Source organism: Aspergillus bombycis (genome assembly GCF_001792695.1).
Source record: "Aspergillus bombycis strain NRRL26010 chromosome Unknown contig00030, whole genome shotgun sequence".
NCBI lineage: Eukaryota > Fungi > Ascomycota > Eurotiomycetes > Eurotiales > Aspergillaceae > Aspergillus > Aspergillus bombycis.
In genome coordinates, this window is record NW_019170032.1 from 86,518 (window position 1) to 102,151 (window position 15,634).

Sequence of the window (15,634 nt, forward strand, 5' to 3'; positions counted from 1 at the left end):
TGTTGGAATCGATTAATAATCCACCGGTCAGACAATTCCACGTTTTGCAAATTCTATTACGGAGACTTTTTGCCCCATATCATTGGAGGAAGTGGCTCCACTCTGGTATATTACGGTTCTCCGTTTCCCCATCTTCGTCCCAGCAAAAGGGTTGTTACGAGTCTTATATGAAACTAATTACTTCCGTATATAGAGTGACCATAATAAATATTCTAGACATTGCAAGGGTGCCTCTGCCCGTGGAGGCAGAAGAGTACTTATCATAACGGAAACCACTAGGGAAGCATTCTGGAATCCACTCGGAAATTCGGTTTGGTTATCATTATATATACATCTCTGCCAGGATATGCTATATCACGCTACGTGCCTCGACTAGAGCGAGTCAAAGGGCAGCCAGATCCAGAGTTGAGAATATGAAAGGTCAGAATAATCACATTACTACCCAAGCGTGAAGGAAGCTGGATCGACCCGCATTCTGCACCATGACTCCCCGGTTTCTGACATGAAATGAGTTGACAGACTATTGTTTAAACCACCGTTTTGGCAACCGCTTCAAAATCCTCCTTGAATGCACCGTGCCAGTCCGTCTCGGTCTTCTGTGGTTGCCATCCCAAGGCTCTGCTCAACGTAGCGCTCGACCGAGCACTAAGATAAGGTGAGTATCAACGATGATGGCAAGGGGGGCAAGGCGACTCACTTCGATGCAAAGCCTAGTTCGCGCACCTGCTCGCTGCCATTGGCGGCCCAGGCTGCTGCCTCTGGTAGGGACACACCACGAACTTCATCGGTCGCCAGTAAACCCAGCTCGGATCCCGCCGCGGCAATGCCGCGAGACACATCCATCCAGGTATGACGACCTGTCTCTGCGAACAACAATCCCTGGGCTCCGTACGGCACGTTCTCTCCCTTCAACACCTTCACTAGGACCAACTCGAACAGGGTCACTAGATCGGCGATGTGGACATGATCCCACTCGGCCTGGCCATCCCCGATCACCACGGCGTGTCCGTACTGCAAGGCACGACGGATAAGCGTGGGAATCTGGATCGAGAGCCGGTTGACAGGACCTGTGCCAATGCCGAAGATGGTCGGGGCCATGATGATCGTCGTCTTGACGGAAAGATCAATCCCCGTGCGGAAGACGGCCAGGTCAGTGGTGCGCTGTTGATAGGCTTCATGGGCCTCGCGACTCTGTTGATACGCATATACATCGTCGGTATCATGTAGCTCTCGGGATTCAAGGTAGACTTTGCTGACCGGACGGTCGGCCATGCTGGACGTTCCGGAGGTCTGCCAACTTGTCAGCGGTTGGACTTCGATAACGTATCCATCTCCTTGCTCACATGGATCAAGTGGGTTTTCCGGCCGGTCTTCGTCTCTCGGTCATGAAGCCCAGTGATCATGGCGATAGCGGATTCCGTGTGGAAAGCGGAAGCGGTGTTGATAATGACTTGTATAGCATGCAATCAGAGATCTGTCGCCGCCGAGTTCCTTTGGCAACGCTCACCATCGTAGTTGCTCGCGAGCTTCCGAATGAATTCTGTCTCATCGAGGCTCTTGAAGACAATGACTCCAACCCTGAGGTTTTGGAACTCCGAAACCCTCTCCGGCCCGCGAATGAGGACGTCGATCTGTGCGTTCTGCACCTCGACAGCAGTACTGGCCGTGAGAGTGGTCAGGACCGAGCCACCACTGTGTCTCATTAGTTTGTTTCTCTCGCGATGCATATAGAAGTATACTCACATGTAGCCCGTGGCGCCGGTCAGAAGAATGCGGGTTTGAGACATCGCGTTGTATAAATGTAACGATCCTGTGTACCCCAAGGGCGGTTCAATCGTGGGCGAATTACTGGAATTCGGACGAGGTTCACAAGACAGCCTTTATATCGTGTCTCATACACCCAAAAGGTGAGTGTTTCTCAACCCCTGCTTGCTAAACCGCGTCGCAGAGGAGCATTTGTCAGCCTGGTGTGCAGGATGTGGTGTCATCTTTACCCTGGATAGGACTTCGATTCTACGATCGAAACATATCTTGTAGAAGGGCAAATGGGCAGTCGATCTGGTGGAGTGCTACTTCGATATCGGAGCAAGTGAGTGGCTTAACCAACGATTAACAAAAGTTACTGGCCGGATCGACCTTCCCGTCAATTCAGCAAAATTCGATCGTCTGGGCCCGCTATGCGACTGCCACCTTGCGGTTCGATCCACACGTTGGCAAATCCGAGATGCACCTGCGTGCTTAGCTTAGCGATCAACGGAGACTTCTTTCTATGATTGACAACCACTCCACTCCTAACTGGCCCCCCGAGTCGACCTTGGAGAAAAGACCCTAACTGCTCAATCCCTAACGATGCACGCCAAGCCCTCACCAACGTGCCTTACGGGCCCCACCCAACCGTTGAACATCGGAGAGATCAGTCAAGCCTTGGCCACGGCAAGCCGTCGCTCGGGGGAAAAACAACCCGATCAGGGAGATTGATGACTGACGGGGATGCGCCAGGCTGGTTGACTGAGGCTTTTAGGTACCCATAATTAGCACAGCATAGCCAGCTGGGTCGATTAAGGCCCAGAGCATGTCCCCCTGTCAGCGGGAAGGTACATGCGAAACCCTCCTTGAGACTCCTACGCTATTACACAGTAGCAGGTAGGGCTGAGATGAAGCAAATAGGGGCATTCGCCAAGATCTCTAGACCACCGCACCAGAGAGCCGTGTCGCTGTAGCTGTCCTGCCAGGGAGATATAAAAAGCATCCTCTCCTCCGTACCGCCGTTTCCGGCGCTGGCATTCCAGGCGCGGAGCAGACGCACTCTTTTTATAGCATCGTATGTTCCCCTAGACGTAATCACTTGGCGTCTGCTTTCATGGTAGACTCTCTCCCAGAAGAGAGTCCAGAGACAAGTTCCCCCTGAGGATTATGGAGATTATGGAGATTATGGAGCCTATGGAGCCATCCAGGTCTAGTCATGATTGGTCCGTATAGAAATCAAGCACAGACCACAAGAAAAGGGGGCTCCTATTTTTTTCTTTTTTCTTTTTCCCTGTTCCTATTGCCCGCATATATCGGGCTCGGATGGTAACGAAGGCGCAGTTACACCAAAGTGGAAACGTAAAAACAGCGATCGAACAAAGTGTATCTGGAGGGGCAAAAAAACCAAGTGCGAAAGGAAAAGCAAAATAATGACGTCAGCTGACTCGCTGATCCCCCCAAAAAATTAAAGCTGTTCAGGTAGAGAAGAGGACAGGAGCCCAGCCACGTCGTTGCCATGGATCTCGATCCGAATTTGACGATTAGCGATGTGCTAGTCCTGGAGAACCTGTTGGACGATATTAAAACATGGAAGAACGAGGGACAAGGTAAGTGCACTTCCACCTCCAATCCCCAATGAGACACAGACTCTAAAGATGACTGGTAGATGGTGACGCTGTGACGCGAAGTAGGACGTCTCACCAGGAGGAGACGGTCAAGAAACTGCAGGCGTTGAATGACCCCGAGCATTCGGACTTTGAGCCCAGCGTGGTGTTCACATGGGACCTCAGGGATCTTCGCCTGTACCCTTGGCTGGACAGGTGGGTTCTGCAGCCCTACATAGGTCTGGCAAGAAGAATCGTTCGCCATGAGACCGACGTGGTGATGCTCTCCCATATTCTGCTCTACCTCACTACCTCTGTCCCCAGCGCAGTCCTCCTATTTTATAGATTCAGCTGGACACATGGGATCCTGCATTGGCTCATGCAAAGCTACTACACGGGCACATATACCCTGTTGATGCATCAGCATATCCATATGGGGGGAGTACTGAAGCCGAAATACCGCTGGCTGGACATGACATTCCCTTATATCACGGATCGTCTGATGGGACATACCTGGAACAGCTACTACTACCATCATGTCAAGCATCATCATGTGGAGGGCAACGGGCCGGACGATCTCTCTTCGACCATCCGGTATCAACGGGATGACCTATTCGACTTCCTTTGCTATTTTGGTCGGTTCTTGCTTTGTGTTTGGTTCGAACTACCTCGATACTTTTTCCGCAAGGGTAATCTTCGCTGTGCATTCAAGGCAGGGACGTGGGAGATTCTCAGCCTGGCGTCTATGTACTGGGCATGGAAGTATCTCGGATGGAAACCAACGCTCTTTTGCTTTGTCCTTCCATTTTTGCAACTGCGCTTGGGGCTGATGGTGGGCAACTGGGGGCAGCATGCCTTTGTGGACGAGGTTGATCCGAACTCGGACTTTCGCTCGAGCATTACATTGATAGATGTCGCAGTAAGTAAGCACCGTAGGACTGATTGACCGCGACGGAAACTAAGACGAGCAGAGTAACCGTTTCTGCTACAACGATGGCTACCATACTTCCCATCACCTGAACCCTCGCCGCCACTGGAGGGATCACCCCGTGGCCTTCCTGCAACAGAAGGACCGATATACCACCGAGAATGCACTGGTGTTTCGAAACATTGACTACATTATGATCACCGTGAGACTAATGCGGAAGGACTATAACCATCTCGCCAAGTGTTTGGTCCCACTGGGGGACCAGATCGGGATGGAGCAGGACGAAATTGCGCAAATGCTGCGCTCCAAGACTCGGCGATTCACCGAGGAGGAGATCAGGCGCAAATTCCCCCAAAGGAACCAGAGTCATCACTAATTACCTGGCTGGTTTTGGCGATACGGTCGATCTCAGGGAGCGATTGGTGTCAAATGCGTGATCAAATCTTGATTTCAGCTGGCTAGGAGGACTCGTCCCTGGTTGGGCGTCTATTGGTGATTAATATTATCTTACTTTGTCCGACCATAGTCATAACACACATAGAGTAGTGCACACACTTGCCAATCGCAATATAATACATAGACAGCCATCCTAACGGTGTGACCCTGAGTGCAAAACGCCCATCCTATCTGCTACCTGTTCGTTCTCCTCTGGGCCCTGATCGTATGTCACGGTGACTTCTTGCGTCTGCTTGATCCCGGAGCTACCCAGTATACTTTTAGCACTATTATCGTCTCGTCGGTCGGGAAGGGTGATAGTCTCGCCGCAGTAGTATGGATCTCGATGGCGAGACCCGGACAGGCCCCGGCGATTCCGGCTTTTCTTTGCAGAGCTGCCGTAGGCATAGGAAGATGGCTCGTCACTGTGATTGTAGGAGGAGCTCATCCGGACAAACAGCACACGGAGGGAAGGAATCGAGGCGGCAAAAATGGTCAGGCCTGTTTCCGCCGATGCCCAGATGAGAATCTCCGAACATGCATCTATGATCGTATTAGCACAAAAATAGAAAGAGCGAGCAGGAAGGAACAGGCAGACAGGTATAGTCGGCGACGTTGGACACATTGGTTAGCTTCGTGGTCTTGATGAAGGCCGTCGCTGCCGCACTGGAACATGGCTAGGTCAGTATTTCACTTGGTCGCAGTTGGGGATGCATGGGAGCACACGTACAAGATCCCCAAGCTCATCGCAATTGCAATGCCTAGCTTCTCGCGTCGCCTCATCTGGAGCTTCCAAATCACCAACCATGGCAGTAAGGCCAAGATGAAATCCATACATCCGGAATAGGCTAAGACACCTGTCAACGAACTGCCTTTCAATTAAAGCATTTCTTATGTAGTACCCCCAGCAGTAAGAGCGATCGTCTGAAAGATATAGCTGGGCCAACAGTCCGCCGTCGGCATGAGCTCGGCATTCCAGAGTGCCGCCGCGGGCTTGCACTGGAGCAGGTAGCAAATGGCGCATAGCCACATGATGATATTCATAGAGACGATGATGAACCACAGGATCGCCTTCTGCCAAGGACGTGTCACGATGCGCAACAGGGTGATGGCGAAGGACGTCTTGCTGAGCACACAGCTGATGATGCAGATAATCATGCCAATGTAGATCAACTTCAGCGCTCCAGGCGTTTTACTGGGGTCGTCAATGTCGCCAACATGTTTACCGATTACGCCCATCTGGACGCCTCGGGTGGTGAGCGCCGTGTAGACGAGGAGCAGCACCTGTCGGCCGATGATCAGTTATTAAGGAGCGTTAAACCGCAGGACTCAAGCCACGGACCAGGGCCAGGCAGATCACCAGATCATCCCATCCAAATCCTCTATTCAGCATCACCTTGCAATACATTCGGAGGGCGACAATAAGAGCTGGGATTAGGACCAGGATCCAGCACACAGCCAGAATGGTTGGACCCTGGTCGTCAACCCCCTTCGACGACATGGCTCGTCAGCAAATTGGGGTACAAGGAAGCATGCAGAGGACGTCGAATAAACTTTTCGCCGACAAAAGTGTCGGGTAGAATCTGTCCAGTGCGCCCGGATGTCCAGGGCTATCAATACTAAGGTAAATGTACTGGGGAGAAGGTGAACTTCCACGTCTGGAGCTTTGTCTCCTGGGGAGCCCAAACCTGAAGAATGTTATAGGCCGAGGCTCTGTAGCAAGGCACAAGGCGCAATTGTATCTTTTTCTAATTTTTCTCCTTTCATTTTCCTTCTTGGCCTTTCTTTACTTTTCATAATGTGACATGGGTTCATCCTTCAGTAGGACCAACTTGGAAACATGAACAACCTCCACTGGACAAGGGTTACTGCCGACTTAGGCCGAACTAATATCAACCGCTGTTTTATAGTGGCAAGTATAGAGCAACGTTGGGGTGGAACCCCAGCTCGGCGAATCGATATTGATCTATATAATCAAAAACACACACACTGCAGGGGGTGATAACCATAACAGGCAGCACTTCCTGAGCAGCCGAGTCATGTAACAAGCCCTTAATGGACCTATGCCATGGCCAAGGAGCCAATCCGCGTGGTTAGCGAACGTTAGCGAAGTGGATGTGACATGGATCAGCATCCGTCCAGAGCGCTCCGGCAGCGGGTCGGACCTTTAGTCTTCTCTTTAGCACGCCCTCTAGTGCACATCAAGTAGGGCTTGCGCAGAAGTACCGCCAAGCCAGCTAACCAGCTTCACTATGCTCACTCGTGACAAAGTCGGCTTGTTAGCGCAGGACGTTTTACTCACTCGTAGGAACTAGAGCGTACAGGGTTCATGGTCAAATTCATTCGTGTCGGTTATATGCCCACTAATGGCAAGGCCGCCAACATGTCGAGAATAACGCTCTGTGCCGCCAACAGCAAATAGTACACGCTGGGAACAATGACATTCTGCTTTGTATCGTTGTATAGGGCTTCATTAGCCCGCAGGGTGCCCGACTAGGGACAGAAAAGACATTTCTAAGTAGTTGGATTGAGCGACTGAGTAGGCACACTGTACATCTAGACAGGCTCCCTCTATGCTGGTGACGTCGCTTGTTATATAAGTTACGAATTCGCAGCAAGGCCAATCCTGCTCATCATGCCCCCACCCTCATCACAGCCGGGCAAAAAAAGCCTGATAGATTCGAGGGTTGCAGATTGTCCGCCATCGTCCGGAGAGTTTACCCCCATTTCTCCTGGTGGAGCTGGCGTACCGTGCTGCACGAGTCCGGGTGTCATATCATCCACTCCCCCCCTCCCCCCCCCCCACATCCTCCTGTCCGGCATTAACTATATCTACCCCGAATGTACGGAGTAGACAGGTCAACAACGGACAGGGAAGTACCTGGAACGCCGCATACCTAGTGCAGTACGCTGAAATGACCCATCAAACAAAAATGCTATCTATCAACGAGCTGGCAATGGACCTGGGGTTCGCAATCGCCATCCTGGGCATCTCTCACCTTCTTTGGAACTACCTTTCGTCCCCCTTGAAGATCTTTCCAGGGCCGTTCTGGGCTAGCTTTACCAATCTGTGGCGTCTCCAGGATGTATTCAAGGGCCGTTGCGATATCACACACAACCAACTGCACCGCAAGTATGGAACTGCGGTGCGACTGGGTCCCAAAATTCTCAGTCTCTCAGACCCTAGCGTCATTCCTCATGTCTTCAATTCGAAGAATCCGTGGATGAAGGTTGGTCTCCTTGACTTGCATGGCAACCGATACAATCCTGACTAGCCCAATAATTAGAGTGATATGTACAATGTGAACGACGTAATTGTCTCCGGAGTGCGCTTGAAGAACCTCTTCTCGCATCAAGATGAGAAATGGCACTCGACCTACATCCGGCCAGTGAAGGGGCTCTTTTCAATGACCAAGGTGCAGGACATGGAACCTGGCGTGGATGTAACCATTAACTTGTTCATGGATAAACTGCGAGAGCGATTTGTGGAAAAGGGCCAGCCTTGCGATATGGCGGACTACCTGAATTTCTGTAAGCCACCGGCGATGCTCTTTTTTATCAACTCTACTGATCTATGGGTCCCGATAGTTGCATGGGATGTGATGAGTGAAATCACTTTCTCTCAGAACCTAGGCATCCTGGAGGCTGGTTCGGACTATCAAGGCTTCTTGGGCCGATCGAACAAGAGTCTCGACTACTTCGCCTCGGTGAGATCAGTCAACCTCCTTTGCACCTTGATGGGGCTGACCCTTGCAGATCTCTCAGATGCCAGTCTTGGACTTGCTTCTAGACAAGAACCCGATCATCCGCCTCGGCCCGCCCACCTTTGTGTGGGCCAATATCTTCAGTCTCGAGCAACTCCAGAAGCGCCTGAGCGGTGGCCCCCCACCGAGTGGCCATACGGACTTCCTTGACAGATTCTTGCAAACCAAGAAGAAGTACCCCGATCTCGTCAATGATAACACGATCGTCACCTATCTCCTGTCCAACACGTTGGCCGGTAGTGATACTACCGGCAGCGCGATGTGCTCTGCGGTTTATCACATCCTGAAGCATCCTCAGGTCCATCGAAAGTTGCGTGATGAGCTGTATGCGGCCAAAATCCCCCTCCCAGCCAGGTGGAAGGACCTGCAGGGCCTCACTTATCTTGATGCCGTCATGCGTGAGGCCATGCGAGTTAACCCTGGGGTTGGCCTCATGATCGAGCGGATTGTTCCCGAAGGAGGCTTTACTCTTCCCGATGGACGTCACATCCCCGAGGGGACTATTGTCGGCATGAACCCCTGGGTAATCAACAAGAATGAGGCCATCTTTGGGGCCAACAGTGAGGACTTTATCCCAGAGCGCTGGCTGCCAAGCCCTGGTGAAAGTGACGAAGCCTACCAAGCACGATTTGCTAAAATGAAGGGTACTGACTTTACGTTTGGGGCTGGCCCCCGCACGTGTTTGGGACGGTATCTATCCCAACTCGAAAGCTACAAACTCATTGCGACTTTGTTCAGCACCTTTGAGGTAAGCCCCCTCCCTCTTCTTGTAAGACCTTTCTAACTGAGTATTTCAGATGGAGCTTCCCAGCCTCGATCACACGTGGCACGTCACCAACTCATGGTTTGTCAGGCACGAGGGTATTCCTGTCAAGATGCGGGAGCGTACGGACCTGGCTATCAATGCTTAATGTTGTATATGACTATGTAGTTTCACGGCTTGGTTTCCTTTAGGTTATGTGCATTTCAGATGGTGGTGTGCATACAAGTACATATTGCGCTATATTTAAACACTCCTCTGTGTAGGCAATCGACCTCGATTGCCTTTTGTTCTTGTTTGGATGACATGTCTCTTCTGTTCTTGTAAAGGTGTGTCTACCAGGCCCCTATCTAGTCATCCAATGTCTGGCAATCGTAACCTCTCTGCGGGTAATAGGGGTTGACAGCCGGCTACAGCGTTTGGTTCTTTTCCTTTCTGCTTTCCCATTAACTAAAAAGATGGTTCGCATCAGGCGATTGTGGGTCAAGCCCCCCACCTGTCAGGTGCACGTTAATATGACATATCAACGGGAATATTGAGCTGCGATGCCTGAAGTTGGAGAAGATTTTCATCGCTTCTTCGGAGACGGAGTCTCGGCCGACGACGGCTCCTATGGACATCCATGGATCCTGGATGAACAGGGGGTCACACCGGAAAAGATTGCCATCTCTTCCTGCATTTGGACAGGAGCATAAGTAGTGGGGATAGTCGCATTTGTGTGGGGCAATATTCTCGTATAAGATGTGCAGTCGATGTGGAGCGCTTCCCGGAACAAGGAGGATAACGATTCCTTGAAACCGCTCGGCAAACCGTACTTTTGTTAGCCAGTAGATACCAGAGGCCTTCCGGTTATGCTGTGGTAAGATTAGTCATTGTTTTCTCGATGGATTCATCCAACAGCCCGGTAGTAACTCTGGTGGTAACTCACCACGCGCAGGCAATCAGGGCGACTAAAATCTATGCCTGGGCGATGAACATCGAACACTCTCTCGACTATCCAGTAATGCTGCCAAAGAAAGTCTCGACTCAATTTTCAGCGTGATACTCCCCCCTAACTAGACTTGGCAGGGGTAGTAATCCGTGGATAACGAAGGATGAGACTAGATAGAGTGACGGGTTGGCATTTATTGTCTTTAGCTTTGTTGCCCTCATGTTATATTAATTATTTTCATTCCTTATCATGCATGATTATGCCGCCAATGGATAGCTTGATGCATACCTATAATTAGGATGCGTTCTGGCCACCTCGCACGTGTTGATCGACGTAGAGTAACCAAGCTCTCCAGCAGCACCGAAGCACTACAGCTAGTACTTTCCACCTGAAGCTTCAGATATATCGCTCAACTACTAGTCTCCAGATACTGGATCTGGCTGTCCATTTACTCGTACAGAACATCGTGGCTTGCAGGGGATTGAAATGAGTCTCAAACAGGACAAAAGTAGTCTCGCAGTCTACTGCAACCCACTCTTAGCCATAGAGCGGCATTTGCACTAGGCTTTCTGTCTCACCCTGCGCAGAATAGGGCAACCCCAGAGTTCATTGTGGACAATTGGATGGTAGAGCCGGACGGAAGTTGAGTACCGTGTATCACCTCCTGGAGCTTCCCTATCAGCAGCAGAATCTTCACCTCTTCTCGCAGCAGCTTACTTCAGGAGGGTTGCAGCCCGCGGAAACCTATAGCTGCCACATGCTGCGCCGTTATCTGCCATTCAATGGTATATGAGTTTGTATCGCCCGAGATGAAGAGCTAATCTGCGTATAGAATCCATGAGACAGTTTGCATATGGTACACTGCCTCTGCTAATCGGGGTGCAACAAGATGAACATGGACATCCATCAAATTCTATATACAGCTAGACAGAAAAAGGGAAATTTGTATGTACACGCATCCCTTGCCATCAGGGCGATGTAACACATCATATCGGTCGATGCCAGGCATATCCAACCAACTTTCATTGAAGGATGCATCTCACAAGTATTGCTACGCCGACGCCATGCAGCATTGTCCCATGGCTCCAAAGCCACGAATAAAGGAAAATGGTAAGCATCATATTGGCCTCTCCGGGAAAGGCTCGATAATTTTGCTGATAGCTATTTGTGGTTAAGGCCTCACAACCTCGCCGGGAAGCGCATGGTAAGCAAACTGATACCATATGGACCGGTGTTGGAAGAGATCTGTGCGTTTCACGAGTGGCGACCTTTCGATTATGCAACCAACATCAGTTGCCTCTCTGGATATGTTGCACTGGATTCATAAGAAGAACCCCGTCATTCGTTGGGAGGCTTATCCACCCATCGCCAAACCAATGCTACCCAGGATATACCCACATCGACAAAGCCTCATATACGGGATACAGAATTGGATCGTTCGGTCGGAGTGTAGCTCGATAGTGCATGTACCGGAACGGCAGCGACATGAACCAGTCTTCCCAGGATTGCATACTCCATCTTCAGTTTCACACTGTAGAACATGGCTTTCAAGGATACGTGGATTCGAAAGAAGCCAGCATATTGCACTCCCACTACAGCTGCGTCCATGCTGATCATCACGAAATTGATGAACAGGAGATGGACGAGGATGCCTTTATAATGGCCCCGTGGCGTTAGTTTCAGCATCTCAATCGCGGCCCAAGCATAAATGGCCGATAATACAATCTCTTGCACGGAGAAGGCCACTAGCTGAATCCGTTCGAAGATATCAAACGCCGGATTGAACTCGGGATGGTTGTCGGAATGGGCGCCAAACTCCAGGACCGACGCCGGGACATGAAATAGAATGGCGTCCGTGATAATCATGATCAATGTCCAACGCAATATCCTGCGACTGTGGACGACCAGATGTAATCGAGACCACAGGACCATGGATTGGCCAGTGACCATGCCCCACCATCCAGCAACCTCCAGGGCGACCGAGAAGTAACTAGGGAATATTTTAAAGATAAGCAGCGCATAGCCCAGTGCGAAGGGGACGATGCTGATCGAGGCTACCACCAGGCTCCAAAAGTAACAACCGCCATATCGTTTGAATGTGGTGAAACACAAGACGACGAGTTCGATGGAATTATACCATGCGATGCCGATAAAGGTCGCCACGACACATTCTAGGGCGATCTCCGCACTGGACTGGGCGTGAAAAGGATTATAGTGACCGTTCTTTGCACCGTCCGACATCAGGACATGATGGTCGCTGTCGGGGAACCCCTGCTCAACCACTATCGACATGCAGCGACATGAAGAGCCATCGACAAGCGCGATGAGAGAAAATGAGACAAAGGATTTGTTTCACGGGATTGAGCTGAAGCGCCTAATCAACGCGTCTGTCTCTTGGCGTCAGACTAAACGTGGCCCCTGAAAGCTACTGCGCGACTAGGGTCTGGTTCGACCGCGGCTGTTCACGGAAGGATTCGAAGGGGCAGAGACTTCCTTGAATTTCCGACAGCTTGGCACAAGCTGCATGCTCATTGCTGGCACGTTCTAGCGGCGACTCCATCAGCAGCATGGGGAGTGAATCCTGGGGCTGCTGGTCCATGAAACCGGGGATCCAGTTTAACCTTATCTTCGGAGCACTTCTTTGGGCGACTCCAACCCAATAACACTCTCTCGCACGTCATTTATATCCGGAAAGGATCTGCAAGTGTGTCTCTTCTGTTGCCACCGTGCTCAAATCTCACTCCTGGCTCGTAGAATTCATCACTCACGGGTGGTTGACATGATGCGCAGCTCTGGCAGATGTCTGGCCGTGTCAAGGACTAAGAAATATTGGATGGCCATGTGGGTCGACTTCTGTATGTCATCGATGATCGTTCGACATACCTACAAAGGCCCATGGGGTACTATACTCAGGAAATGGTACTCTCTATTAGGGCTTCTCGCTACACATGCAGGATGTTACCGTGACCGGCGCTGTTGCGAGAAGAACATAATAGAGAACCAATGATCTACACCATGCGTCTGCAAACGTGATGATACCCGATATCCACCCATACATCATAGGACACTGATCCTCCCGTGCCAGCGACCAGTAGATCGGCCGAGGGAAATACAAAATAAACATTAGGTATTCTTGAAGCCCTAGCTAGTTAGGCACCCATGGAATGATTCAATTCTATGGGACACATCTATCTATCCACCTTGCGCATCAGTGAACAACAGTCGATTCCAGCGTCCGGGTTGTGAATCGATGCGCCCCATCAAGATCCGGCGACTCAATAGCAACCCGTTTCTCCGACTTCCCAGAATGCTCTTCGAACATCTGGTCCATGCTTGTATTCTTATCCCAGGAAGAGGGATCCCCAAATCGATCTGCAACCAGACCAGCGATGCTCATCCGGGCTTGGATATCAGGTATTTTATGTCGGACAGCTACCAGGGCGAGCACAGCGAAAGTCAGGCCACAGAGTACATACAAGAAACTGACGACGACCAACGTGATGAAAGGAGCCTTCGGGAGGCGCGCCACGAGGAATGACTCTCGATCCTGTGCCGCTATTGCTGGTCGTGGATCGACCGTGTCGGCCCCCAGGGCGATGGTGACTTTGCTAAATGACTCGGCAATGTTGTCCACAAACACCTGGGCAGAACCACTCAAGATGGCTGCTCCCGCCGTCTGTTCGATCGTAGGATACCAGTTGGTAAGGTGAGAGATGCTCGTCTGCCAGACGTTGCTCGTAGACGTGTTGCTGATCGTTGGGACAAACCGGGTTACCGTGTTGTTCACCCGATCGTACTCAATGTCGTAGATGGTCGTGTTGCAGCCCAGGATGAATGCATATGGGCCGTGAAGGCTCTTGAGAAACTCGGTGGAGTTCGGCGCTTCTCCACCGGCCAGACTCATGATATCGCCCGCCGCAAAGTAGTATGGGTTGCCCACCCCCGTGTTGTACATACTCTGGCTCATATCTTCGGCCATGCTGGCGTTGGTGAAGAATGCCGTTTTCAGGCCAGTTTGAGTAAAGCTGCCGGCGAAGTCACTGGAGCAGTTGTAAGTGACGATCGCTGCGTTGTTTTTTAATTTACACTTGGTCGATATCAGTTCGCATTGCGTCCTCGCTCCGTAGGTCGTCGCCGTATAATCCCGGTTGGACAGTGATGCCCCTCCCGGGGCTTGCAAGTAGGCGTACTTGTTTGCCTGTGGGTCGGTATATGTCGAGACAGTCGCCTGGTCGGACATGTCGTTCAGAACCCCTAGAGAGACCGTTCCGTTTCTCAGGAAGCTGCCTGTAACTGCTAGGGAAACGCTACATAAGATTTGCTCTCCGCTCTGCGCTGCCACTGAGTTGTTGCTCGTAAGACATTCAGGTATGAGTCCAAAACCATAGTCCGTCTGGTTGCTGACCGGCTTGACTTGAGTGAATTCCACGGTGGTGGTGGTAAGATGCAGCCAGGTGTCTCCTAGGGCGACCAGCAACCTTTCCGGGTGTCAGAACATCTCAAGCAACCCTCGCCAGGCCGGGAAGACTTACCCAAGCAGTGTCACAAGTACCGCAACCGATGAAGCGGTGGTCAAGGGGGGTGTCAGCGGCGCACGCGTCTTTCTCCACGAAACGAGATACACGACCCACCCCCAAATCGCAGCGAGAGTGCTTCCATCCAGGAACTTCAACGTCAGTGCCAATTGGTATGGGGTCGGCAAGCGATTCACACGAGAACGCTGGACATCTTGGAAGAAACGCCGTGCTATGGGAAACGAGGCGAGGGTTAACATGAACCCGGACAGCATCGTAGCGACAGAGCTAGCCCAGGAAGCTAAGAACAGCAGGACACTCGAGTTCATGTTAACATAAAGTGCGCTTGCTTCGTCACTCTCCGTGGACATGCGGAGACTCTCAAAAGGAGCATCTCCATGGCTCACACGATACTTGAATACTAGCACCAGGAATGCCACCGTGAGTGCGAGGATGGGGATCGTGACAACGAAAGAACTCCATGTAATCACCAACGCATGGTTTGTATTTCTCAAAGACGAAGTACCATTATCACTTGCAGAACTGGGTAATGGAATCGGAGCGCCCTCGACCGGCGTCTTGCGGTCTGTCTTCGCCATGAGAAGGAATATAGCTCACTGAAGGTTTAGATGAGGGAAGTGTCTACGGCGATGAAAATATGATTCCGGGGCCCGTGTTGATTTTATTGCAAGAGGCCAACGAGCCCAACGAGCCCAACACCTCGACGCGTGAAAAAAACAGAGAAAAAGAAGAAAAAGAGAAAGAAAAACATCCGAGCGCTTGTTGTGCTGGCCATTCTTGAGGCTGACGTGGGGGCCAAAGGATTCTTGAGGCTATGTTGTTGTTAACCTTCGTATACAAAGTCTCTAATCACGACCCGAGCTTTGAACTCCGCCACGCGAGTTAAATGCCTTTCATGCATTCCTAATCTCGCTTAAGACAGTCCGCATGA

The 15,634-nt window shown here is 51.1% G+C and overlaps 6 protein-coding genes across 6 annotated transcripts; 2 read left to right on the plus strand and 4 right to left on the minus strand.

Moving 5' to 3' along the window:
- Positions 1 to 527: 527 nt before the first annotated feature.
- Positions 528 to 1,787, minus strand: ABOM_004646 (NAD-dependent epimerase/dehydratase family protein; the record flags this gene model as incomplete). Its single annotated transcript, XM_022531775.1, has 5 exons — positions 528 to 645; positions 698 to 1,290; positions 1,344 to 1,450; positions 1,508 to 1,692; positions 1,744 to 1,787. The coding sequence occupies 5 exons, from the start codon at positions 1,785 to 1,787 to the stop codon at positions 528 to 530; spliced, it is 1,047 nt and encodes a 348-aa protein (XP_022390343.1).
- Positions 1,788 to 3,262: 1,475 nt separating this feature from the next.
- On the plus strand, positions 3,263 to 4,654 carry ABOM_004647 (acylamide-delta3(E)-desaturase; the record flags this gene model as incomplete). The annotated part of the gene is made up of 3 exons (XM_022531776.1): positions 3,263 to 3,353; positions 3,413 to 4,273; positions 4,314 to 4,654. The coding sequence occupies 3 exons, from the start codon at positions 3,263 to 3,265 to the stop codon at positions 4,652 to 4,654; spliced, it is 1,293 nt and encodes a 430-aa protein (XP_022390342.1).
- Positions 4,655 to 4,867: 213 nt separating this feature from the next.
- ABOM_004648 (uncharacterized protein) lies at positions 4,868 to 6,214 on the minus strand (the record flags this gene model as incomplete). Its single annotated transcript, XM_022531777.1, has 5 exons — positions 4,868 to 5,256; positions 5,312 to 5,379; positions 5,444 to 5,561; positions 5,616 to 5,997; positions 6,056 to 6,214. 5 exons carry the CDS (start codon positions 6,212 to 6,214, stop codon positions 4,868 to 4,870), a joined length of 1,116 nt encoding a protein of 371 aa, XP_022390345.1.
- A 1,432-nt stretch (positions 6,215 to 7,646) lies between these two features.
- On the plus strand, positions 7,647 to 9,388 carry ABOM_004649 (cytochrome P450; the record flags this gene model as incomplete). The annotated part of the gene is made up of 5 exons (XM_022531778.1): positions 7,647 to 7,943; positions 8,001 to 8,244; positions 8,302 to 8,420; positions 8,470 to 9,225; positions 9,275 to 9,388. 5 exons carry the CDS (start codon positions 7,647 to 7,649, stop codon positions 9,386 to 9,388), a joined length of 1,530 nt encoding a protein of 509 aa, XP_022390344.1.
- A 2,190-nt stretch (positions 9,389 to 11,578) lies between these two features.
- On the minus strand, positions 11,579 to 12,460 carry ABOM_004650 (uncharacterized protein; the record flags this gene model as incomplete). The annotated part of the gene is made up of 1 exon (XM_022531779.1): positions 11,579 to 12,460. The coding sequence occupies one exon, from the start codon at positions 12,458 to 12,460 to the stop codon at positions 11,579 to 11,581; it is 882 nt and encodes a 293-aa protein (XP_022390293.1).
- Positions 12,461 to 13,376: 916 nt separating this feature from the next.
- ABOM_004651 (uncharacterized protein) lies at positions 13,377 to 15,281 on the minus strand (the record flags this gene model as incomplete). Its single annotated transcript, XM_022531780.1, has 2 exons — positions 13,377 to 14,646; positions 14,701 to 15,281. 2 exons carry the CDS (start codon positions 15,279 to 15,281, stop codon positions 13,377 to 13,379), a joined length of 1,851 nt encoding a protein of 616 aa, XP_022390294.1.
- Positions 15,282 to 15,634: the final 353 nt, after the last annotated feature.